The sequence below is a fragment of the Hypanus sabinus genome, chromosome 19, assembly GCF_030144855.1.
Source record: "Hypanus sabinus isolate sHypSab1 chromosome 19, sHypSab1.hap1, whole genome shotgun sequence".
Taxonomy (NCBI): Eukaryota; Metazoa; Chordata; class Chondrichthyes; order Myliobatiformes; family Dasyatidae; genus Hypanus; species Hypanus sabinus.
The window spans coordinates 24,093,647-24,120,254 of record NC_082724.1 but is presented as its reverse complement, the minus strand read 5'-3'; the positions used below and the strand labels follow the sequence as shown (position 1 = coordinate 24,120,254).

The 26,608-nt window shown below is 39.8% G+C and overlaps 2 protein-coding genes across 2 annotated transcripts in view; both read left to right on the top strand.

Annotated features, from left to right (window-relative positions):
- Positions 1 to 2,471: 2,471 nt before the first annotated feature.
- rps23 (ribosomal protein S23) lies at positions 2,472 to 11,340 on the top strand. The gene is made up of 4 exons (XM_059944188.1): positions 2,472 to 2,672; positions 4,601 to 4,760; positions 5,118 to 5,238; positions 9,102 to 11,340. Exons 1-4 carry the CDS (start codon positions 2,669 to 2,671, stop codon positions 9,246 to 9,248), a joined length of 432 nt encoding a protein of 143 aa, XP_059800171.1. The 5' UTR covers positions 2,472 to 2,668; the 3' UTR covers positions 9,249 to 11,340.
- Positions 11,341 to 13,643: 2,303 nt separating this feature from the next.
- Positions 13,644 to 26,608, top strand: part of dnah12 (dynein, axonemal, heavy chain 12) — a 157,907-nt gene continuing 144,942 nt past the window's right edge. The window contains exons 1-5 of the mRNA XM_059944187.1: positions 13,644 to 13,718; positions 15,108 to 15,280; positions 22,924 to 23,014; positions 25,114 to 25,140; positions 25,870 to 26,059. Of these exons, the coding sequence (XP_059800170.1) occupies positions 15,108 to 15,280; positions 22,924 to 23,014; positions 25,114 to 25,140; positions 25,870 to 26,059 (481 nt within the window). The 5' untranslated portion in view covers positions 13,644 to 13,718. The remainder of the gene's footprint in view (positions 13,719 to 15,107; positions 15,281 to 22,923; positions 23,015 to 25,113; positions 25,141 to 25,869; positions 26,060 to 26,608) is intronic.

Here is a 26,608-nt window from a genome sequence, read left to right as displayed (position 1 = left end):
TAACGGTAACATTTCAGTCCAAAATGTTGTGTCTAACCAACTAAATTAGTATTCTAATGGACAACGAAACTAATCCCTTCTGCCTATAGAAAGTCCGTATCCTAACATCTCCTTCACATTCCTGTACCTATCTTCACGTCCTTACTGTTTCTGCCTCTATCACCACCCCCAGGCAGTGCGTTCCAAGCCACTCTCGGTTTAAAACAAAATTGTCTCCTTTGAAGTTACCCTCTCACACCTTAAACGCATGGCCTCTGGTATTAAACATTTCAACCCGCGGGGAGATACTGTCTATGCCTCTCAATCTTATAAACGTCTAACAGAAACTGCCTCCGCTTCCATCGCGCCAGCGATATCGCGTTATAGCACATGCCCTCTAATCCGGACAGCATCCTGGTAAACCTCTTCTGCACCCTCTCAAAAGCCTCGACATCCCGCAGGCAACCAGACTGTTTGCAATACTCAATATAACTAGAGGTTTATAACGCTGCATCATAACTTCCTGACTTTTGAACTCTATGCATTAACATGCCGCATGCCTTCTCAACCACCCTAACCCTAACCCTTTCCGAGAGTTAGGAACCTTACCCCAAGATCCACATGCTCATTAACACTGTACTGTCTCTTTACATTTGATCTACCAAAGGGTGCAATTCTTCACATTTGGTTGGGTTAAGCTCCATCTGCCATTTCTCCATCCAATAAATATATCCCTCCGTATTCGTGGCCAACCTTCTACACCATCCACAACACCAACAATCTTCTTATCATCTGCAAATTTACTGACCTGCCCATTTTTATCCAAGTCTTTTATACACAGGTTATTTATATTAGGGCTTAACTTCTTTTTCAACAACGATATATTCCGGTACTGCTGCAGGAATATATTTTATTCAGTTAAAACCACAAACCCTGTTTTCCTGGATGTTATCGGGATTATGTGGGAAATGGTTGATTGAGATTAGTGATTGAAATAAATGATAGTAGGGCAAGCATAAATGAAACAGCTTTGTCTTACTCCGTGATTATTTTTGGTTCGAATATTTACCGTGTTTATTTATCCACGAATTAAACCCATCTATGAACAAATTGCATATTCCGACAGGAGCCAAAACACTTTATCCAGCAATTATGATAAAACTAAAAAAGACAGAACGGGCGTATATTGTAAATTCTGGTGGGAGGACACTTACAGAAAGATAACTTACCACTAAACTGTAGATATGGGTGTATAATAACTTTAAAAAAAATCTATAGAAGATGTTTACCTGGTTACCAAATATGCTTTTGTATCTCCTGTATTGAGCATAGGAGCTAGCCACGCTGACAAATAGGAAAGTGGAAGATGCAACTCTGTTTAACAGTGTCGGGCCACTGCCTCACAACCACAACTGACATCTCCGAATGCCTAATACAAGATTAAAGAACTCACATGTCCACAGTGACCTGCCTGATCGGCCAAGTCCCATCTGTACAGCCCGGCTAGGTCTCCAGATTAAATTCGTAATTAGAAAATACATACAGCTCTACATAGTTCCGTTCAAAATAGAAACAGGCAGATACTCTATATACTTTTTCCATTCAAGGTCGAGTTAAAATCAGGAACTAAAAAGAACAAATATTAGAAATCACCGGCTAAAACCCAGCGGTTCCCACAAGGGATTAACATTTCTCATCTGGATCATGTCACCGGTGCATTTAAAGGATTTTCTGTTTTATTTAACTGCTATTCCTGGAATCGACGAGACAGAAAAACAAGTTAGGGGATTAAAACACGGAATTAAACGAACATTCCAAAAATAGATAATAATAAAATAAGTGATTCGAACTTCCTATTAAATCTAAACTCATTTTCAAAGTCTTTATTACAATAATTGATAACCTAAACAGTTTCTTTGCGTTTACAGTATTAATCTCGCTTTTTATGAAACCCTTAAAGGTTAATCCGGTCAGCATATGGTCACTTGAACAGCAGACAGTAAGTGGAATAAAATGTTCACTTTATTACTCCCTGTCCATTTAAAATAAAATATGACACAGATTTTGTTTTCTTTGTAAACCGCAATGATTACTCTCAACACATCAGAAATACATGGAGACATGTTGGTAAAATATTTGAAAATCACTTGTACAAGTTACATAGCTTGCATCTTGAAAGTATACACTTACTCTGCTGTTGACCACATTATAACGGGCACTGTTTCTTCATTCATCATTGAAAACTTTATGAGAAGCGAAAATATTAAGCACTGGATGCGATAGGCTTCCATTTATAAATAGCTCCGCCGCTAGCTGCACTGCCCGGAGTTCTGAATGGGAATTCAAAGCGCTCTGCCAGCGAAGAAGCGTATTCTCTCTGATTGACGGCGATGCTTCCCAATCAGCGACGGGTATCTACCCAATCAACCAATTACGTTCGTTAAAGGCGGGACTAGAGTTCTACAAATTTTAAAGTCAGAAAGACCATTATTCTGCAGATTGTAATATTTTTATTCGAACGACGAACGGATTTTCAGTCCGGTTTTGGGCCCGCATTGAGAAAAAGGTAGTTTTGTTTGTGTTTTGCGGCAGGCGGAAGCGGGCTGCCGGCGGGGTCCTTGCTGCTGGTAAGAGAGGCGTCGCGGCGCCGGCCTGCCCTTTCTCGTCGACGAGCGGCGGAGTCTGCAGCATGGGTGAGTGCGGTAGTGGGCCGAGCGTCGACAGGCCGCTCGCCGGACCGGCCTCCGCCACGTCGGCTCCTTATCGCCGATAATAGTCGGTCGCGAAACGCAACGAGCCCAAGGCAGTGGCGTTTTCCTGTCTCCAAAGCCGCATCCAGCCGTTTTACACGAGGCGCCCGCCGTCAGGCTGCGAGATCCCAGCCCAGGGCCCGAGGCCCGGCCTGGGCGTGAAATATTGGGAAAAGACGTCCCATGAAGTACAGCTTCCATTTCAGACGTAGAAACGTTATGAAGGATAATCTCTGGTGTTATCCAAGGAATTGTTGGGGTTTAAGATCTATAGTAGAAAAGTTTGGTGATATTTCATCTCACTGTACACCTTCGCCATATAAGGGCTACTGGCGTTCGGCTTTCGTTTGAATGGATTAATTTCAGCGCTGAGCTTTTCTATTGAATTCCACTTATCCTTAGTAAACTTTTATTTGAGCAGAAGTAATGCATACAGGCCCTTCCACCATTTTGTATGACAGTTTATTTACACTACGTGTTTTAAAGGAGGTTATTAAGATTATTTGATTGCGTTTGTTTCAAATGTAAGTAATTAGCTGGATACTGCAGGGAAAATGAGAAGCCAATCTAAAAATCGTACAAGGGATATGTAGGTCTATGTATAGTTTATTTAAAGTAGAAAAGGTTGAGGAAATGGTTGAAATATGAAAATATTCTTGGTTTTACAAACTGAGGGATGGGGAATAACAGCAAGGAATTCATGATATGTTTTGTAACATACTAGTTGAGTCGCAACTTAAGTGTTTAAAGTTTTGGGTGCCTACTGTGTAGACTTGAAAGGAGTAGTGAGAAGAGAAGAAATTGATTCCCAGGATGAGGAGCTTCAGCTTGGTTGGTTGACTGCGATGCTGCAGTTGCTCTTAAAAAAAATCATAGTTCATATTGGTGGAGTGGACTCGACGTAAAATGCAATTAACTGACAAAAAAGTGCAGTGAATGGTTTGTGGAATCAACTGTCAGTAGTATTAGAGGCAGATTCAACTCTGGCATCAGAAAGAGAACTTGGTTAGAATCTGAAAGAAATTGTGGAGCTCTGAGAGTAGGAGACTGATGAACTGAATTGGTTTGCATAAAGATGCTACTAAATTGATGGGGGCACAAGACTGCAAATCTGCATAAACACAGAGTGCTGGAGAAACTTGGCAAGGTGGGCAGCATTGATTAAGAGCAATGGGCAGTTGACGTTTGGGTTGAGAAATGGAGTAGAAAGAAGGGGGAGAAGCCGGTATAAAAGAGTAGAGCATTTGCACGTGGGTGACAAGGTGAATCCAGGTTGGTGGGTAGAGAGATGGGCAGGAGAATGCGAATGGGAATAATGCGAGAAGCTGGGAGCGACAAAGGGCTGAAGAAGATGGAATCTGTTGGAGTACAGTAGATGATGGAATAAAAGGAAGCAGGTGAGAGGAATTGGAGGGGTGAGTGGATGATGGGCAAAATAGGATAGTGGTGGAGAGGAAAGGGAATGGGTGATGAGGGAAAACAAGGGAGTAGAGGTAAGTGGTTACTGGAAGTTAGAAGAATCAAGTGAAATTGGGGTTCCTTTCATGTTATAATGCTGTAGTTCACTGGCAGATAAAGTTTTATGAATGCTAGCCTTGTACTTGTGATACACAGTACTATGGCCATGATTCTTATTTTAAGCAAATGCACAATTTCAAATATTGGACATTGTGTAATTAAAAAAAATTGCAAAATAAGATCTGGTTACCAAAAATGTTAAATTTTAAAAAGTAACTGAAATTAAAATTTTGGTTATATGGCAGTATAGAAATGAATAGGTGGGTTGAATTTCAATCTTTCCTAATTGTTTTTTTCCTTTGAGTCCTGTCATTTATTGTGGTTCACATGTGATTGTATACATTTGATTTTAGGTAAGTGCCGTGGTCTGCGTACAGCTAGAAAGTTGCGTAACCTTCGTCGTGATCAGAAATGGCATGACAAGCAATACAAGAAAGCCCACCTGGGCACAGCTTTAAAGGCCAACCCATTTGGAGGTGCATCCCATGCCAAAGGAATAGTCTTGGAAAAAGTGTGAGTATTTTTAAATGGAAGAACTATTATAGCTAAAGGTAGCATTCTTTTGGGGCAGCTGTGTACTACATATCTTAGCATCTTAAAATGAATTGTTAGGAAGAAGATTAATCTCTTGTTAAGTGCTTGGAGTACTCTTTTGACTGGGACTTGTAACAAAGTATTAAATACTTCGGTACAACTCAGCTAGGTCTAATAGTTTACTCAGTTGTTTGTAAGGGGCACCATTTCACAAACAGTTTGTGTTCTGGTTTTACGTAAAATGTACCAAGATACTTTGCCGTTCTTGGAGGGGACAAAGAAATAAGTGAGCTTAGTGGGGGAATATAAAAAATAACTCATTTTGCTCTCTTACAGTGGTGTTGAGGCCAAGCAGCCCAATTCTGCTATCAGAAAGTGTGTCCGAGTACAACTTATTAAGAATGGCAAGAAAATTACAGCTTTTGTTCCAAATGATGGTTGCTTGAATTTCATAGAGGTAAGTATACATGTGTATTCTACTAATTAATTCTGAACTGAATTAATTTTTTATAAGTGGAAAATGAAGTTGTTTCTGTGAAACTTCAAAGGTTCAGTTATTATCTAAGTACGCAACTCTGAAATTCTTCTTTTCTGGAAAAAGAAAGAGGCAGCACAATCATCAACCCCCAAGCCACCAAAAAAACAAACAAAAACAGAACAGGCACATCGTGCCAAAATCCCCCCTCCTGCACAAAAAAAAAGAATCAAGCACATCAACACCCAAGTTCCCTCCTCCAAAACAGGAAATGAACAAAAACATAACAGGCGCATCAGTCTCTCTTCCCCCCCCCCCACAAAAAATGAGAACGATTCAGCAAAGTCTTAAATTTTTAATTTTAAAATAATTAAGTTATATTTTGCCTTTTCCAGTTTTCTGTATCCCATAATTTTTATCCTGTGGCTTTCATTCTAATTTGTATTTTTCAATAAGCATTGCAACTAAGAACTGCAAAACCTGCAAGATTAATAGATGATACCTTAAAATAGTTTGAAATTTCACCATCAATTGGCTCTTTATTGTCACTGGGTCAAAATCCTGGAGCTGTATTTACGGCTATTTAAATGTTAGTCTTCAGAAAGGTGATGACCATGTTGAACACTTAATAAAGATAGTACCATGAGAGTTGGTGTTGAATTTAGAGCATAGGACATGAAAAAGATATTTGCTTCAAGACGCCTTTAAAAAGAAAACACCACTTATGAGCAGATTTTTCATTAAAATCTGTAGTTGGCTTTGTAGAAAATATTGTCAAAGTATATAATTGCTTTTGTGGAAACGGGCTGTAGTTTGTGAAATGCCATAATATGGCACTCGGATGTAATGGGCTTTAAAGTTGCTTTATGCTTGGTTCATTACCCATAGCATTGCTATTTGTAGTTACAAGTGAATTAATTGCATTTACAGTGACACCTACTGAAATAAGGGCAGGGAGTTTGCAATTTGTATCCTGTACAGTTATTTCCTTTTAAATCAACAAGTTGACTGACATAATAATATTCCATTGTAGCTTTCAGCTTCAAGCTAATAAGATTATAGGTTGATTGGGTTAATTACCAATACTGTAACCTGCATGTTGAAGTGCTGGCACTTACAGCATGACGCCTTTTAGAACTGACATATCACAGTCAGATACAGATACAGCATAGGAACAGGCATTCAGCCTATTAAATTCTCACTGACCATCAGCCAGTAACTCTTTAATCTGCAATCTTAATCCTTTTCCCCTCCCATGTTCTCTTCAAACTCTTAACCAAATTCTACCACTCATTTACAAACTCAGGACGATTTTTGGCAGCCAGTTGACCTATATAGATACTGAGGAAACCTGCCAGGGAGAACAGGGTGGCTCCATGTGAACAGCACTTGAGGTCTGAACCTGGGTCTTCTGCTTTGAGGCAGAAGCTCCACTAGTTGAGCCACTTTGTCCTCAGCACAAAGCTTTCTTAGCTTTATACATTTCATTTTTTTACCTTATTGGTAGCCGGCTTGCAAAATAGCCAATAGCAAAAATATCTAATTGAATGGAATACTTCCACAAATTCAAATTGTGTCCTTGAACTGTGATGATTCACTTCAATCTCTATAATATCCCTCACTTGCCAATGAGCTTGGTCAATTAATTACAAGGAATAATTGGGCTTGTTTTTAAATTGGAATTTTCAATATTTTATGTAATCTCTACATCAACCATTTTCTTTATTTTCTACTTTGCTGTTAAACTATTGTATGTAATCTCGTGGAGTGTTGGACATGCAACACATCTCCCATGTGCATTGTGTCAATGACAGTGATGTGCTGATCAGTTTTCCTCGTAATTTTCCTCTCCAACATGGAGTTGTTACCTCTGTTCCTCATCTAGTTTGTTGATATTAGTTTCCTGCAGTGTTTTAACTGGCATGTTTACAACAAAATCTAATGTAAGTAATTAAGAAAAATTAACCAGTAATTGAGTACTACAGTACTCATTGAGAAAGATTAATGGCCATTCAGATTCTGAGCTTTACCTATGGAGGAAAGATAAAGTTGTGCTCAGCCTTTCAAGGCCTTATTCAGCTAGAGTCTTTGTGTGGGCAAGTTATGATACCCTTAGAGGATTCAGGGAAAAAAATGAGAATGGTTTCTGGGTTGACAAGCTCCGATTGCTTTTTTTAACAGAAGGCTGAGGGAAATGGTAGAAGTATGAAATGGTTAGGGGTTTGAACAGAATTGCTGCTAGGAAACTTGCCTTTGGAGGTCCAGCCGAAGGGTTTCGGCCCGAAACATTGACTACTTTTTTCCATAGATGCTACTTGGCCTGCTGAGTTCCTCCAGCATTTTGTGAGTTGTTTGTCTTTGGAGGGGTTGAGGATTAGAGGTATAAAGTAGAGAGATGAAGAGAATTACAGAATCATGTATAAATGCAGGGGGAAGAAAAAATTGCAAGTACAGAGAAAGGGTGAGGAGGGGTTTCTTGGTAGAAGTGTGTACCCAATTGACAAATAGCCTTCTGAGCCACAACCCTTCATGATCTACAAGCTTGAACTGCATGGGGTGTAACGGATTTCCATTTAATGCTGAAGTCTAAAATAATAGGTTCAGACGTGATGCTACTTGGAGCTGTTGTACTTGGATAAAGTTTGCAATAAATAGGCTCTGTGCTCTTTGGAGCAAGTTTTTAAAAGATGAGCTTTGTCACGTACATGAAAACAGTGAAATTTGTTTGCTTCGTTGTATGTGATGTGCTGGGGGCAGTCTGCAAGTGTCGCCACACTTCTCGTGCCAACATAACATGCCCACAACATTCTGTACATCATTGGAATATGGGAGGAGCACTCAAAGGATATCCATTTGGTCATGGGAGAATGTGCAAACTCCTTACAGACCGGCAGAAACCTGTGATTACTGGCACTGTAATGCAGTTGTGCTCACCACTACTCAACTGTGCCACCCTGTCTCATGTTTTCTGTTCAGATTGTAAAGTTGTGGCTGCCTTGGACCATCTTCCCATTCCCTATTCCCTTTGAATAGCGTCTTTTCCCCAAAAGGAGGACAAGAAGAGCACTTGGATTCACATCCAATCTGTGAATCGCTTTGATTTGGAAGAAGTTTAATCTTCATTTATCTTTGCTTGTTGTGAAGTACTTTCCATCAGCCTTGAGGGAGTAACAACTAGATGGCCTGCAATGGTTCAGGGAAGCTTCATCACCATCTTCTTAAGGGCAATTAGGATGAGCATTAAATCTTGCCTTTCCCATAGCTTGCACATCAAATAAATTTAAGAAGGTGGAAATTGGAGAAAAGTTGATAAAATTGATTGTGGGTACATGAAGCAAAACCAATGTAGTTGTCAGTGCCACACAGGAAAAGTTGGGGAGCATTAACAGGGAAGACTTGGAACATGGATTGTTCTATGTAGACAATGAAAGGGCCACAGCTGGGGCTTTGTGGGTGCCCCTTGATTCTGGACAAAGTGGGAGGAGCCAAAGGAAAGATGAAACTAAGTGAAGACTAGTTATGTTGATAGGAGGGTGGTGGTGGAACTAATTGGGTCTTGTGAGACAGAAGTGGAGAGCTTTAAGGTCTTAATGCTGGGTGGGGGGGGGGGGTGGAGATAGGAGTGTATAGGGTCTGGACATCCAGTCCTATCTCCTTTCCCAGAACCTCTTGTTTAAATCTACTGTCTTCATTAGCCGAGTTTTCTTTTGACGACTCTTGTACTTTAGGTGATAAAAGTAACATGGTATAATTGTGAAAAACTGTTGTAATAGCCTCTCCCTTTCCTTGTGCATTTTTTAATTAGTGTATGTTTTGAACTATTTAATTGTTGGAATTCTCTCTAGGAAAACGATGAAGTTCTGGTTGCTGGTTTTGGTCGAAAGGGGCATGCCGTTGGTGATATTCCTGGTGTCCGCTTCAAGGTGGTTAAAGTAGCCAATGTATCTTTGTTGGCCCTATACAAAGGCAAGAAGGAGAGACCAAGATCCTAAATCTGTCATTAACAGCTATGGAAAATAAAACATTTTAAAGTGTTTTCTGGTTAATTTTATTATTAAACCTTTGCTATTTGCGAAGTCCATAAATTTACATCTCTGTATTTAGGCTTTGCCATTTGTGGGTTATATCCTTTTACCATCTTGATCAAGGCTCGCAAAATTAACAAGTGAGTGGTACTACTTATGTGGGACCAGAACCCAACACGTTGTGGGTACCTGTCCAGTGCACCCTGTACAGTAAGCAAAGATCTCAATAGAAGGTCTAGTTCTAAGATATTTGAATGTTTCTTATGTTACGTGGAACCAGCAATAATAGATGTGGAAAGGAGTCTGGGAATTATTGCAAAACAACTAAGTTTATTAACACTCAAGCAGAAACAATTAAACAAACAACTAACTTAAAACGGTGTTAACAGTGCTATGCGTCTATAGTTCCCAAACAGTTAAACTTAGGAACAATTCTTAAGAGTCTTACTGTCAATTCAGAAAGTTTCAAGTATTCATGGGGGAATTGATAGAGACTTTGTTTTGAAGTGTAGCAAAGTGACAATCTTGAAGACAGATTCAAAATACAGCGAAGAAGTGAGTCTTGTTGAGGCCAGTTCATTGGCTATATTTAAGAGGAAGTTAGATATGGCCCTTGTGGCTAAAGGGATCAAGGGGTATGGAGAGAAAACAGGTACAGGGTTCTGAGTTGGGTAATCAGCCATGATCATACTAAATGGCGGTGCGGGCTCGAACGGCCTACTCCTGCACCTATTTTCTATGTTTCTATAATGCCTTCAGTTAAGGTGAGCAAACAGTGTCTGGCTCAGCAAATTTATGAGCAGTAACCTTAAAGATTATGAAGGCAGTCATGGGGGGGTGGGGAGCAGTATTTCCTGTTTCAAGGAACCAAACTCCAAAATAGAGGGTCAATGAAATCCATAGAGAATTGGTCATGCAGCACAGCAAAAGGCTCCGGCCTACTATGTCCACTATCATGTACCCATCTATATCAATCCCATTTATAGCAGTTCTGTAATCTGTCTCGGTATTCAAAATGCTCGTATGGAGAAAGTCTCCCCCTTCCCCTTACTGATAAACAGTATGTTCCAGATTCCAGTGAGCCTTTGGATGAAAATGTTGGTCCACTAATCCCTTCTGAACATCATCTGCATTGTTCTCCAGTACTGGACATTTGTGCTGTGGGAGAGGGGAGATGTTCCCTGTTCCTTATTTATACTTCTCATACAATGCATACCTCTGAGCTCAGGAAAACAATCCAATTTGCTCATAACTGCTGGGTGGTGGAGAGAGTCAACAGCTTTAAATTTCTGGATGCTTAAACACATTAGATGATTTGTCCTGGGCCCAGCACATACAGTAGATGCTACTACAATGAAGGTGCACCAGCATCATTGGAAGTTATGGAGATTTGGTTTGTCACTGATGCTCAAATTCAATACAAATTGCAGTTTAAAGTACAGTATTCTGTCTAGGTGTATTGTGGTCTGGTATGGCAAATTGAATGTGTAGGAACATAAGCTAAAAAGTAGTGAATTCTGCCCAATAAATCATGGCTACATCACTCCCCACTATTGCTAGTATCTACAGGAGGCACTGCCCCAAGGTAACATCCATTGAAGATCTCTGCCCCATGCCATCTTCTGAGCTACCATGGGACAGGAGGTATAGAAGTCCCACACCACCAGGCTAAGAACAGCTATTTCAACCAGAACAACACTAATCACTACAATTCTGCAATACCATTGTCATTTTGCAATAAAATGGGCTTTCTCCCCCCCCTTCAAGTTGGTTTCTCTTGTAAATAGTGCTATATTATTTATAGTGCCTGTGGTGCAGCTGCAATTTTTTTAATTGCATGTGTATATTCATGTACTTGTTGCATATGGCCTTAAAGTAGACTTTGAAATGCTCCATTTCAGGTAATATGCTGATTCTCTGTATCCTCTTCAATGTAATCGCATCCTTCCTATTGTGACCAGAGCTACACACACTATTCCATTTGTTGCTTAACCAATGGTTTATATAATTGTGCTAAAATTTCTCTTTGCCTTTGGCTAATAAAGCTGCCTTCACCATCTGGTTTTATCTGCTGTCACCTCTAGAGATCTAGAACTCCAAAATCAAGTTCATTGCCATTGCTATATATTCAAGTACATCTATCTGCAGGTGCAATTGAAAACTTATTTGCAGCAGTGTTACATCTAATCATTAACAAAATGTAGTGTAAACATAAATTTAACACTTAAAAATTTGCATTTAGGACAATAAAGTCCCATTTTTGTGCGAAGTGGTCCAAGAGTTGCTAAAACGGTAGTGATTAGGGTTTTACCAGTTAGTGCAAGAACTGAATGGTTAGAGAGAAGTAGCTGTCTTGAACCCGGTGGTGTGGGATTCAATGCTTCTGTACCTCCTTCCTGCCCGATGGTGGGGATCTTTAATGATTGATGACCTTCTTGAGGTATGCTACAAATGATGGGGAGGGATGTGCCCATAAATTACTGAACTAGACCATGAAGCAACCAATCAGGATATTTTCAACAGTGCACCTGGAGAAGTTAGAGTGGTCAGTGATGAGGCTAACTGGTGGCACACTTTCCTTAGGATTGCATTTATGTGCTGGTCCCAAGGCAGGTCTTCTAAAGTGAAGAAATCTGCAGATGCTGGAAATCCAAAGTAACAGACAAAATGCCAGAGGAACTCAGCAGAGCAGGCAGCATCTATGGAAAAGAGTAAACAGTTGACATTTTGGACTGAGACTCTTTATCAGAGTGGGAAAGGAAGGTAAGTAAGGGGAATGGAAGAAGAAGCACAAGGTGGCAGGTGAAACTAGAAGAGAGGGAGGGAGTGAAGTAAAGAGCTGGGAAGAGGGAATCTAATAGGAGATGACAAAAGACCATGGGATAAAAGAAAGGGGTGGGCAAGTAAGCGTATAAGATATGAGAGGCTATCAATCCCCTACATATTAGAAACAGAAAATCTACAGCACGATACAGGCCCTTGGGTCCACGAATTACCTGGGCTTTACCCAGAGGCCTCTATTTTTCTAAGCTCTATGTACCTGTCCAGGAGTCTTTTAAAAGACACTATCATATCCACCGCCACCGGCAGCCCATTCCAAGCACTCACCATTCCCTGTGTAAAAACTTACCCCTGACAACTCCCCTGTACCTACTTATAAGCACCTTAAAACTGCCCTCTCGTGCTAGCCATTTCAGTCCTGGGAAAAAGCTTCTGACTATCCAAACGATCAATGCCTCTCATCATCTTACACACTCCTTTCAGTTCACCTCTCATCCTCCGTTTCTCCAAGGCAAAAAGGCCGAGTTCACTCAACCTATTCTCTCAGGCAGGCTCCCCAATCCAGGCAATATCCTTATAAGTCTCTCTGCACTCTCTCTATGGTTTCCACATCCTTCCTATAGTGAGGTGACGAACTAAGCACAGTACTTCAAGTGGGGTCTGACCAGAGTCTATTATAGCTGCAACATTACCTCTCGGCTCCTAAACTCAGTGCCACGATTGATGAAGGCCAATGTACTGTATGCTTTCTTAACCACAGAGTCAACCTGCACAGCAGCTTTGAGTATCGTATGGACTTGGACCCCAAGATCTCTCTGATCCTCCACGCTTCCAAGAGTCTTACCATTAATACTATATTTTGCCATCATATTTGACCTACTAAAATTAACCACCTCACACTTACCTGGGTTGAAGACCCACATAGAACAGCAAGCTCTTGACTGAATTAATACATTAGCTCTAGCAAAGCTGCAAGGATATCGGACCCCTTGAGTTCAGGAGTAACCCATTCTTTTTGTACACGTCTTTCCTTCCCCAAAAGAGTTTCCAATGATCCAGGCGGGAGCACTGCCACCTGTCAGTGCCGCGGTGTTTATATTCTTGACATCTTTCTCTCTTCTCCCAGACTGTGAATATCACTGTTCAAAGCGAACCTCACCACCGACTTTTCAAGAACAAATAGTGATAGGCAGTAAACCCTGGCCTAGCCACCGATCTCCAGAGTCTGAAATATTAAGAAATACAAATTGGATAGGGAGACAAGAGGATGTTAAAGACAGCAATACAGACGTAATGGGTTCTAAAGGCATTTCAGCCTATGGGTGTCATTGCCGCGGCTTATAAATGCAAGTTTATTGCTGCATCAAAAATCTGGTCGAGCAAAGTTGTTTTAAAAGCTTAACTTTGCAGTCGTTTGCAGCAGAATCGAAAACACGTTTAAATTGACGTGAATGGGACACGCCAGGCAGGAAGAACTGCATCTCACACTGGTCGCGATTCCAAGCGGACAAACTCCCGAATGAAACACGAGCCGGGCGCAACGCTGCCTGGCAACCTCCGACCCGCCATCACTATGGTGACCGACTTGTTTGCGGACACCTGAAGTAGCGGGCTTCCCCGGGGAGTGGACGGAGGTAAAACGCGCAGGCCGGCAAGGTAGGTCACCCCGAGCGTGTGTGTTTGTATGGCTGGCTTTTAATGCTCTACGCTGGAGAAAATCCGGGACAAACCGCCGGCAATACAGGCCAACGAGGCGGCTGGTGGCCAAGCCCAGCCCAGCCGGTCGGTCGGTTCTCTCTCCGACCCCTGTCAGGGGCGTTGCTCTGTGACTCAATTCTCACCAGTACCACAACACACCTCAAAAAAGGCCAAAGAGATTTCAAAGGGGAAAAAACTAATTATACCCACGAGCTTATAAAGTTTAAATCCTACTCGTAATGAAAACGTTAATAATCGTAAGAAAAGGAATTCTGATGTGATACTCTACACATTAACTGACAAAATCTTTTGAGTATCAATAATAGTGTGTAAATGTGATTAACAAGGAATTAACTCAAACAACATATGCAGTATTGTCACGGTGATCCAAGGATATCCTTTAAAACAAGCGCAATTATCATTCAATATTACTAACGTTCTATTTTCGCTACAATGCAATTGACTCTTTAAGTTACATGTTTGTGATTTACATGCTTATTTCATTCTAATAATGTGTAATGTTAGAAATAGACAACAAATTAAATTCCAGGTAAGTGGAGAGACATGGTGAGAGTCGGGGGACGGGAGGGGAGAGTGTGAAATGGAGAGGTATTTTGCATATTTCATTTGGTGTGCACCTGAAAGGCTACATTATCATTAAAATTATTTTCAGACTGCTGTATGTAGTTTTTAGGTATTTTGACTGAAATTCGTGAACTTTGGACCTAATGCCCTTAATGAAACATTTCCCTTTGTTTCAATCCTTTCATAAATGGAGGGATACTTGTGAATGAATAATTTCAAATTGCTTTGATCACACATTTTGGTGTCAAATAAAAGAGAAAAGAATGAAACAACTAATACATTTCAGCTTTACATCTATGCTTTGCTTTGGATCATTGCTTAAAAAAGACAAAACTGTGGAAGAATATCTCAGAACAGACAGCTTGGAAGAGTGGACAGATCTTAAAGAATGCATCTTCAAGGCAGATAAAATAAAGTTACACAACGGAGGATGGATCAAGAGATTGATAATACAAAGAGGGGTTTAGCAGGTTCAGGGGTTTAGCCTTTTAAAAACTTGTAATTTGTTTTAGAAACATTAAAAAAAATCCTTTTCCACTTTATGACAAGTTACATGATAGATGAGAAGGAACTTTAGGCCAAATCTTCTGCATTTGCACTGTATATTGCAAATATATTAATTAATAGGTAATTAACATTAATATAATAATATTAATTAATATGTAATTAATTTCACCTTTGTTCTTTATGTTTTACCAACAGAAAAATTATTAAATGATCTTTAGGAATTTTTTTGTTAATTTTCTTTCTTTACTAATTTAGATGAAGGCCTCAAAGAAACTTAGAAGTTCCTGTGCACCCCAGCCTGATAATAGAATTCGACTGCCTCCTATATTCCCTATATCTGAGTCAATAGTGAATAATGAACTTTCTACAAGCAAACTCATGAGTTATAGTTCCTGCAAGTATCACCAACAGTTACTTAGTAAAATCATGTAAGTAGAATGTTTCAAAGTGTCGCATTTATTAAAAAAGACTTTCTTTCATGAGCAAATTATATTCAATCACAACAACTGTAAACTTTTGTTCAGTAATGCAATTGGGATGCATGTGTACAATTGCGATCACAGGTTGATAGTGATGCAGTGAAAATGTAGTGAGTTTGACTATCTCCATTTGTATTAATATTGGTCATTTGCATTTCCTTTCCATGAATTCATAATTTCACCTTAATCGTAGGAAGCTAAAAGATGAAAGATCACTTAAATGAAATTCTAAGATAAGTTCATTTCTGAAAAAGGTGTGATTTAGGCTGACTGCAAAATATTTGATTGCAAATACATACAGTAGATTACATGAAAATGTCATTTGTATTTGTAGGAAGTGGCTATATATGTCAGTGCTGAATGGAAGCAGCAGATTTGCAATTTAAAAAGAGCTTTGGATCAATAGTTAGAGCAACAGACAGGAGATTCTGTGGACGTGAATGACATCTGGATGGTATGTTACCCCCCCCCAGGTGCCAGGGTCAGGGACGTTTTAGATTGTGTCCACAGTATTTTGGAGGGGGAGGGACAGCAGCCAGATTTTTTGCTACATATTGGTCCCAATGACATAGAAAAGCAAAGGGGTCCTGAAGAGAGAATTTAGGGAGCTAAGCAGAAAGCTGAGAAGCAGGACCTCCCAGGTAGTAATTTTTGGATTGCTGCTTGTACCACGTGCCAGTGAGGGTAGAAACTGGATGATTTGGCAGATTAATGTGTGGCTGAGAAGCTCTTGCAGGAGGCAGGGCTTCAGGTTGTTGGATCATTGGGATCTCTCCTGGGGGAGGTGTGACCTGTACAAAAGTGACAGGTTGGACCAGAACCCAAGGGGGACCAATATTCTCACAGGCAAGTTTGTTAGACTAATTTAAACTAATTTGGCAGGGGGTTGGGAATGGAGTGAAGGGATTCAGGATAGGAAATTTGGTAAAAAAGCAAAGTTAGCGTGCAGTCAGACTGTCGGGTAGGGCAGGTAGGTGACAAGACAAAATTGCAGCCAGCAGGGTGGGTATTAGTGCATTAGGGATGCAGAATCAAAAAGCGTAGCAAATATAATACACCAAGTGTTACATCTCAGTGCACGGAGTATAAGAAATAATGTGGATGAGCTTGTTGCAATAGAAAAGTTGTATCAAAAGAATAATGTTAGGATAGTCATGGGAGATTTTAACATGCAAATTGAATGGGAAAATCAGGTTGGTAATGGATCTCGAGAAAGTGAGTGTTGAATGCCTACAAGATGGCTTACTAGGGAATTAGGTATACTGGATTGAGAGTTAAGTAATGAACTAGAGGTGATTAGAGAGCTGAAGGTAAAAGAACCCCAAGGAGGCAGTGATCACAATATGACTGAGCTCAACTTGAAATTTGAAAGGAAGAAATTGAAGTCTGATGTAGCAGTATTTCAGTTGAGTAAAGGAAATTACAGTGGTATGAGAGAGGAGCACTGGCTGTGAGCCATGTTCCATGGTGTAGAAGGGAAAGAGGAAGATGAGGAATGGGGTAGTCATAGGGGATTCCATAGCGAGGGGAACAGACGTGAGGTTCTGTCAGCCTGATAGAGATACTCCCAGGTGCCAGGGTACGGGATGTCTTGGATCGGGTGCAGAGTATTCTGAAGGGAGTGGGTGAACAGCCAGAAGTCTTGGTACATGTTAGTACCAATGACATAGGTAGAAAAAGCGAGGCAGTCCTGAAGAGAGAATTCAGGGAGTTAGGTAGGAAGCTGAAAAGCAGGACCTCCAGGGTCATAATCTCAGGATTTCTGCCTGTGCCATGTGCTAATGAGCGCAAGAATAGCATGATCAGGCATATTAATGCATGGCTGGGAGACTGGTGTAGTGGGCAGGGCTTCGGGTTCCTGGATCATTGGGGCCTCTTCTGGGGGAGGCACAACCTGTACAAAAAGGATGGGATACACTTGAACCCAAAGGGGTCCAATAGTAGGCAGGTTTAATAGGGCTGTTAGGGAGGGTTTAAACGTATTTGGCAGGGGGTGAGAACCAGAGTGATAGAGTTAGGGAAGGGGAAAACAGAAATAAATCAAAGATAGCGTGCAACAGAGATGATAGAAAGGACAGGCAGGAGATGAGACATAATCACAGCCAATGGGATGATTTACAGGGCAATAGAGGCATGCTGCAGTTAAAACAGAAAGCAACAAATACTGGACGGAATGCACGCAGCATAAGAAAGAAAATGGACAATCTTGAAATTCGGCTACAGATCGGCAAGTATGCCACTGTGATCATCTCCAAAACTTGGCTAAAGGATGGCTGGCATTGCGAGCTCAACGTCCAAGGATATATGGTGTATTGGAAAGATAGTAGGCAGAGGGGGGTGGTGTGGCCCTGTGTATAAGAAATAATATTAAATCATTAGAAAGGGATGACTTAGGATCAGAAGGTGTAGAGCCTCCATGGGTTGAGTTAAGAAATGGCAAATGTAAAAGGACCCTAATGGCAGTTGTATACAGGCCTCCAAACAGCAGCTGGGATGTGGATTACAAATTACAGCAGGAGATAGAAAAGGCGTGTCAGAAAGGCAATGTCATGATAATTGTTGAGAATTTGAACATGAAAGTGGATTGGGAAAACCAGGCCAGTTCTGGACCTCAAGAGAGTGTAGTTGTAGAATATCTCAGGGATGGCGTTTTAGAACTGCTTGTTGTTGAGCCCACTAGGGGATTGGTTGTGCTCGATTGGGTGTTTTGCAATGATTCAGAGGTGATACGAGAGCTTAACATTAAGGACCCCTTAGGGAACAGTGATCACAATATGATCAAGTTCACTTTGTTACGTCCGTTGCCCCCTCCTTTTTGAGAATCTCAAGATCACTATTAAGTCAGTTCAGGAGACCCAGGAAATGAGAGAAAGACATGCAGAATCCACAAAGAGTTTGGAATGTGTCCTGGCCTCCGAAAGGCGGAACCATTGATAACAGCTTTTGTCTCTTGGAGACGGAATGATGTATTGAATACTGTACGATGCATCGAAGCCCCCAGGCAATGAACTGAGGGGGGGAGGTTGGTGGATGGATTGCATCTTCCCAACCTGATTGACATCTGAGACCCTGTGAGTCAGGATAAAAGAGGGTCTGGGGAACAGCCCCTTCAGACGCACCAGAAGAAATGCTAGAAATCCTGTAACAGCGTAATAGTGAAAGCCGGTGGAAAGCTCACGTGCGTCCTTTTCCATTTGCCTCGGAATCGGTGGGCCTTTACCACGGATGCACGGCGTTAGCTAACCACAAAGGGGAAACCAGTCCCCAATGACTCTCGAAGGATTGACATCATAAAAGGAATGGGCAGGTTAAACCTCCGTCTTTCTCTCCAACCAAAAAGCTGCAGCTTGAATGAACTTGAGTGACTTTTATATTTCCATCGGACAATACATTATCCCCTAGACAACGATAGAGCTATTTCTTATTGATTATTATTATACCCACACTTTTAGATTTAGTATTGACGACGTATATTATCTGTATGTTTGCATTGATATTATTTTTGTGTATTTTTATCAATAAATACTGTTAAAAATAGTACCATCAGACTTCAACGGACCTCTCTATCTTTGCTGGTAAGTGACCCAGTTACGGGGTATGTAACAACTTTGAAATTTGAGAAGTAGAAACTAAATTCCAATGTGTTGGTATTTCAGTGGAATAAAGGAAATTACTATGACATGAGAGGGGAACTGGCCAAAGTTGCCTGGAAAGGGACACTAGCAGGAAGGACAGCAGAGGAGCTATGGCTGGAGTTTCTGCAAAATATGAGGGAAGTGCAAGGCAGATATATTCCAAATAAGAAGAAATTTTCGAATGGAAGAAGGACAGTACCGTAGCAGACAAGTGAAGTCAGAGCCAAAGTAAAAGCAAAAGAGAGGGCATACAAGGAAGCCAAAGCTAGTGGGAAGATGGAGGATCGGGAAGCTTTTAAAAACTTGCAGAAGGAAACTAAGGAGATCATTAGGAAGGAAAAGATGAATTATGAAAGGAAGCTGGTGACTAATATCAAAGAAAATACTAAAAGCTTTTTTTAGGTATATAAAGGGTAAAAGAAAGTTGAGGGTAGATATGGGGCCAATAGAAAATGACGCTGGAGATAATGTATTGAGAGACACTGAGATGGCAGAGGAACTGAATGCATATTTTACATCAGTCTTCACAGTGGAAGACATCTGCAGTATACTGGACATTCAAGAGTGTCAAGGAAGTGAAGTATGTGCAGTGAAAATTACGACTGAGAAGGTGTTCAAGAGGCTTAATGGTCTGAGGGTGGATAAATCTCCTGGACCTGATGGAATGCACCCTCGGGTTCTGAAGGAAGTAGTTGGAGAGATTGTGGAGGCATTAACAATGATCTTTCAAGTATCGATAGATTCTGGCACTGTACCAGATGAATGGAAAATTGCAAATATTACCACTATTTAAGAAGAGTGGGAGGCAGCAGAAAGGAAACTATAGACCTGTTAGCCTGACATCAGTGGTCGGGAAGTTGTTAGGGATGAGGTTATGGAGTTCCTAGAAGCATATGACAAGATTGGCCAAAGCCAGCATGGTTTCCTGAAAGGAAAATCCTGCCTGACTAACCTACTGCAATCTTTTGAGGAAATTACAAGCAGGGTTGACAAAGGAGATGCACAGGGGTTGGTGTTGGGACTGCTGCTTTTTATGACATATGTCAGTGATTTGGATTTGTGGCTAAATTTGCTGAGGATTCAAAGATAGGTGGAGGAGAGGGTAGTGTTGAGGAAACAGAGAGCCTGCAGAGAGACTTAGATAGTTTAGGGGAATGGGCAAAGAAGTGGCAAATGAAATACAATGTTGGAAAGTGAATGGCCATGCACTTTGGTGGAAGAAATAAATGGGCAGACTATTATTTAGATGGGGAGAGAATTCAAAATGCAGAGATGCAAAGGGACTTGGGAGTTCTTTTGCAAGATACCCTAAAGGTTAACCTCCAGGTTGAGTTGGTTGTGAAGAAGGCAAATACAATGTTGGCTTTTATTTCTAGAGGTATAGAATATAAGAGCAGGGTTGTGTTGTTGAGGTTCCAATAAGACACTTGTGAGACCACACTTGGAATATTGTGTGCAGTTTTGGGCTCTTTAATTTAGAAAAGATATACTGATATTGGAGAGGGTTCAGAGAAGATCCACAAGAATGATTCCAGGAGTTAAAGGGTTACCGTATGAGGAATGTCTGGCAGCTCTTGGGCTGTATTCCCTGGAGTTCAGAAGAATGAGGGGGGTTCTCATAGAAACTTTCCAAATGTTAAAGGCCTGAACAGATTAGATATAGCAAAGTTATTTCCCATGGTAGGGGAGTCTAGGACAAGAGGGCATGACTTCCGGATTGAAGGATGCCACTTAGAACAGAGATGTAAAGTAATTACTTTAGTCAGAGGGTGGTAAATCTGTGGAATTTGTTGCCATGAGTGGCTGTGGAGGCCAAGTCATTGGATGCTTTTAAGGCAGGGATAGATAGGTTCTTGATTAGCCAGGGCATCAAAGGGTATGAAGGCAGGGGAGTGGGGATGACTAAAGAATTGGATCAGCCTATGATTGAATGGTGGAGCAGACTCGATGGGCTGAATGGCCTACTTCTGCTCCTATGGTCTTATGGCTAAAGTAAGTTAGAAGGAGATGCTGACAGGGATGACAGCAGAGCAGCATTGGTGTGAATTTCTGGGAAAAGTAAGGAAGATGCTGGACAGATGTATCCCAAAAATGAAGAAATACTCGAATAGCAAAATAGCATCTGTGGCTGACAAGGGAAGTCAAAGCTAATGTAAAAGCAAAAGAGAGGGCTTACAACAAAGCAAAAATTTGTGGGAAGATAGAGGAATAAGAAGAGAGCAACTAAATGAATTATTAGGAGGGAAAAGAAATATGAAAGCAAGCTAGCAAACGATATCAAAGTGGAAAGTTAAAGCTTTTTCAAGTATGTAAAAAAACAAAAGAGATGAGAGTGGATATAGGACAACTAGAAAATGAGACTGAAGAAATAATAATGGGGGACAAAGAGATGACAAATGAACTAAATGAGAATTTTGCACCAGTCTTCACTGTGGAAGACAGATGTTGAAGAGTGTGTGGGAAGAGAAGTGAGTGCAGTTACTATTACAGGGTAGAAGATGCTCAAAAAGCTGGAAGACCTAAGGGTACATAAGTCACCCGGACCAGATGAACTGCACCCTAGGGTTCTGAAAGAGGTAACAATAGAGATTGTGGAGGCATTAGTAATGATCTTTCAAAAATCATTGGAATCTGATATCAAGTCAAGTCACTTTTTATTGCCATTTTGACCATAACTGCTGGCACAGTACATAGTAAAAATGAGACAATGTTTTTTCAGGACCATGGTGTTACATGACACAGTACAATCACTAGACTGAACTATGTAAAAAACAACACAGAAAAAAACTACACTAGACTACAGTGCCAGAGGACTGGAAAATTGCAAATGTCACTCTTTAAGAAAGGAGGAAGGCAGCAGAAAGGAAATTATAGACCAGTTAGCCTTTCCTCAGTGGTTGGGAAGATGTTGGAGTCAGTTGTTAAGGATGAGGTTATGGAGTACTTTGTGACACAAGACAAGATAGGACAAAGTCAGCATGGTTTCCTTAAGGGAAAATCTCGCCTGATAAACCTGTTGGGATTCTTTGAGGAGATTACAAGTAGGATAGATAAAAGGGGATGCAGTGGATGGTATATATTTGGACATTCAAAAAGACCTTGACAAGGTGCCACACGTGAGGCTGCTTACCAGGTTAAGAGCCCATAGTATTATAGCAAAGTTACTAACATGGTTAGAGCATTGGTTGATTGGTAGGAGGCAGTGAGTGGGAATAAAAGAATCCTGTTTGGTTGGCACCAGTGGTTAGTGGTGTTCTGCAGGGGTCGGTGTTGGGACCACCTCTTTTTATGTTGTATATCATTGATTTAGATGATAGAATAGATGGCTTTGTTGCCGAGTTTGCAGATGATGTGAAGATTGGTGGAGGGGCAAGTAGTGTTGAGGAAATAGGCAGGCTGCAGAAGGACTTAGACAGATGAGGAGAATAGGCAAGAAAGTGGCAAATGAAATACAATGTTGGAAAATGCATGGTCATGCACTTTGGTAGTAGAAATAAATGTACAGACTACCTTCTAAACAGGGAGAAAATTCAAAAATCTGTGACACAAAGGGATTTGAGATGACAGTTGAATCTGCACGATTGTGTATATGAAACTCCAATCTCAATCATATAGCAACTTCGGGAACATATACAATTGAAATCTCAAAGACAAAATTTGTGTCTCCAAAGGTTTGTACATGCATTCAGTGGGTCAATTGGCCTCTCTGTGACGTAACAATTCTGTGATTCAGTCTATTAAAATGGTAATTAAGATGATCCATGAAGATGGTGTATTATGACCCCTATCTGTCTGTTTATCACATGCATATTTTAAGATGCACTGTGCTTTTCCTTTCCACCACTAAGGAAGTCTAGAGTTTTGACTTGATCCCACTTCTTGACCAAGAGCTTATTTGCATATATGCATTTGCATGCAAAGGTTCTCTCAATAATACTATTAATTTTAAATTTATAGCATTGATGATGCACATAGAATTTATGATGAAGTAATGCAAGAAATTGAGAAACAGGAACCAAGCACTCCGGAGCCTCAATTGCCTTCTACAGTGAGTGATTATTGACTTTTGCTAAAATATGAATAACCCACTTTCATTTAATGTATTAACTCCATTTATTCTCCTTCATTGTATTCCTTCTTTTAGCTTTATAATGTTAAAACCTCAGTATCCTAGTCAGAAGCAATCAATTTTGATACTTCCTTTCAAGCAAAAGCCCGAATTTTATTTTGAAGATTAAATACAGAGAGTCATTCATTTTGCTTTCTCTCTCATTTAAACGTTCATACAGCAAAATGCAACAAGAATGGAACTTTCAGGGTATATTTATTTTTCCAACAAGCTTATTTAGTCCATTTTTTTAAATAGACATAAAACGAATTCTATTTTAGCAAACAATTTACTATTTTGTTTCTGTTCAATAAGTCGTCGATAGATGGTTCAAAAGACACTGTGAGAAAATTAAAAATAATTCACTAAGCTTCCATCAGGCATGTAAACCTAATTATTCACACGAACATGCCAAAGATAGGCATAATTTCATTTTGCACGGAGCTCAGACATAGCTAAACATAATGTATCAACTACATTTAGTTAAGCTATACCCAAGCTCCATGCAAACTTATGAAGAAAAAAACAAGCAGAAGATCTCTTGTGAGTCAAAATAAGAGCTCATCACTTTCAGTGCGCAACAAGAACAGAAATTTCTCTGGTAACACAAATGAAGAGGAGGAGATTTTACATTTTCCCATTTCCAAATATTGACTTAATGATGATGGGTTTTCAATTACAAGATCAATTAACTAATTGAATTTAGAGAAATAATAATGGCTTAACGTGAACAAAAATAACTTTTCCCCCAAAATTGGGTGCATTTTAAAAATTACCCTTGATATGTAATTTGGATAGAAAGCCACATCCTGGCCAGTTTTGGATGGGGAATGATAGTGGTGACCAATTTCTTGAAGTTGTATAGAAAGTTGCAAAAGCTTTTGTGTAACATGTTCATTCTCACACAAAGGGAAGTACACAAAGTCTTTCATCTTTAATATTTAGAGTCACCATAATATTTGCAGATTTTGAAACTTCCTTAGAATGGATGATGCAAATTCAGTTCTTGGCAACACAGCTTTGGGCAAAACTGTAATGTAAATATCTGGGCTTTTGGAAGAACATATTGCATTGAGATTCCATCAATATTGAAAGAATCAACAAGAATTATAATAAAACATTGTTTAAATTGAATAAGTTTCTCCCCTCTTTTGTCAACTTCAATTTTAGAAAATGGCATCTTGAAGAGTACACAGTTTCTTTCTATCATTCTCCACATCCATGTAATCAAGGGTTGCTCACTTTGCAAATTATACGAAGTACATAGTGCAAGAAAATTTGCTGCCCAGGTCACAAAGCTTGAACAGCTCATAAAACAATTATTGAAACCTGTGCCTCTGAATGGAGAATAATTATTGCAGGCCTTCACCTTCAAGGCAGTGAACTTAAACAGAAAAGTTCAAAGCAAAACCCAAATAGAAAACAATATTATGTGAAATTAATAATTGTCTTTTCAAGTTACACTAATTATAATATTACTTGAATCTCCTTGAGAAATATACTGGAAATTTTGTATTTATCTCATTAGTAAAGCATTTTGAGTCCCTTTGAGTCCCATTTTCTCTAAATTTCTTTTCACAAACATTTGTGAATACTTCATTATTCAAAATATCAAATTTAAAATTCTCATAGTTATCACTGGGAAATCTCTATTCTTTCATCCCTTAATGTGCCCTGCCTTCAGAAATGGAATGCAACCAACTCCCACCACAGCAATAACTGATTTCACTTAAATATATATGTTCTTTCAAAGGAATTAGGCAATTTCTTCTTCTGGACCCAACAATTTCAGTTGTTGATGAAAAACCATTTAAAAAAAATTAAAGTCAGAAAAACAAGTTAATTTTGAAAGAATTATGGGAACAACTCATTGAACATAAAAATACTGCAGGCAAGGATAGATTTAACTGTTAGTTGTCAAGAAAGCATCAATGATCTGTATAGAAAAAAATCAGCGTTTTGAATATATCTGTTGGCGTTCTATAAAGGAATTATTGGACAGAGATGCATAATAAGGATTGTATTTCTTTCACTTGCAGATGAACAGCGAGCAAAAGAAGCGAAGGGTAAGTTCTAAGAAGTGATTTCCGAAGTATAGATGTGTGTAAACTTATGGTGAACTGCATATACCTGTCTGGACACGCCATACCAGAGAGTTATTGATGGTGCATCAAAACTACAGAAAAAAGTAACAGTGAATCATTTCTTGCTCATTAATCAATCATAGGCATGGCTGTGTACTCAATGATGAAGGTCAGCATGTCAAATGCCTTGTCCTTTACCCTGTGTATCTGTGATACTATCAGTTAACTGTTTGCTTGAACTCCTAGGGCCTTCTGTTCCACAAAATCCCCTAGGGACCAGCCATTTACTAAGTTCTACCCTGGTTTGACTTTCAAAAGTGCAGCATTTTGCACTTATCTGAATTGAAAGCCATTTGTAAATCCTTGGATCTTAACTGGCTGATAAAGATTCTCCTTGATTAAAAAAAATTCACTTAAGAAGATTTTACCATGTCTGGATTGCATCAATTATGACTTAAAGCATGTACAAACAATAATGTGTTTTTGTTAATAATTCTTTGACTTTGCTCAGTTTCTCCCTCTCTATTCACTATGAACTACATCAAACATAAATGCAAAAGAAAATAAGATTAGATTTTGGGTATTACTGTGACGGGACATTCAATGGCATTATTTTGTAATTTGTGACTGAGGACTGAAGAATTAGCAATTACTTCAGTAGGATGTGTGTTTTCTGAAGTACATCTTCTGATGCGTTCTATTCAATTTCAGTTAAATTACTTATTCATGAAACAATGCGTGGAGAGCAGTCCTGTGGTACCAATCCAGCAGCAGTGGCTGGACTCAATTTTGACTCTGGTACCATCCTCGTTGAGAGAAGGAAAAATGAGGGAGGTTATCATTCGTGAACTGTTTGAAGAAGTTGCCAAAGATTTTGAAAATAGCATGAAGAGATTTTTGGGTATGTACAAACATCACCTTATTCACTGTGAGACTATTTCTTTATAATATTTACAGTACTCAATAGTGAAAAGTTCACTTGTTCTGGGTTGAAATAGCTAATCGTGATGAAAAGCCTCTTGAGAGAAATAATAGAGGGTTATGTAGATGTTAACATGTGTCACCATTTCCAGAATGGATCGATGAGGAAAGAAAATTCTCTTCACAATAGTTTGTTAATGAACAAGTACAAAGCTGAAAGCAGGATACTGCAGGCCATTTGGCATATTATCTGTCATAGGCAAATCAACATAGAATCTTTGAAGAAATAGCACGTACAATGGATATAAGAACAAATTTTTTGAAGGCATTTGATAAACTGCCAGGCTAGTAACTGATTTATTATTGTCAGATGTACTGAGGTACAGTAAAATCTTTGCTTTGCATGCCATCCATATGGGTCATTCCAAACATGAAGCTGCTGAGGATTACACAGGGAATATTAATAACAGAATGCAGAATGTAATGTTACATTTACAGAGTAAGTGCAGTGCAGGTGACTGATAAAGTT

What these genes read in the sequence shown, in the direction of transcription:
- rps23 (XM_059944188.1), top strand. An exon ending in GGAATAGTCTTGGAAAAAGT is followed by an intron (nt 4,761 to 5,117) that starts GTGAGTATTTTT and finishes GCTCTCTTACAG; the next exon opens with TGGTGTTGAGGCCAAGCAGC. An exon ending in GTTGCTTGAATTTCATAGAG is followed by an intron (nt 5,239 to 9,101) that starts GTAAGTATACAT and finishes AATTCTCTCTAG; the next exon opens with GAAAACGATGAAGTTCTGGT.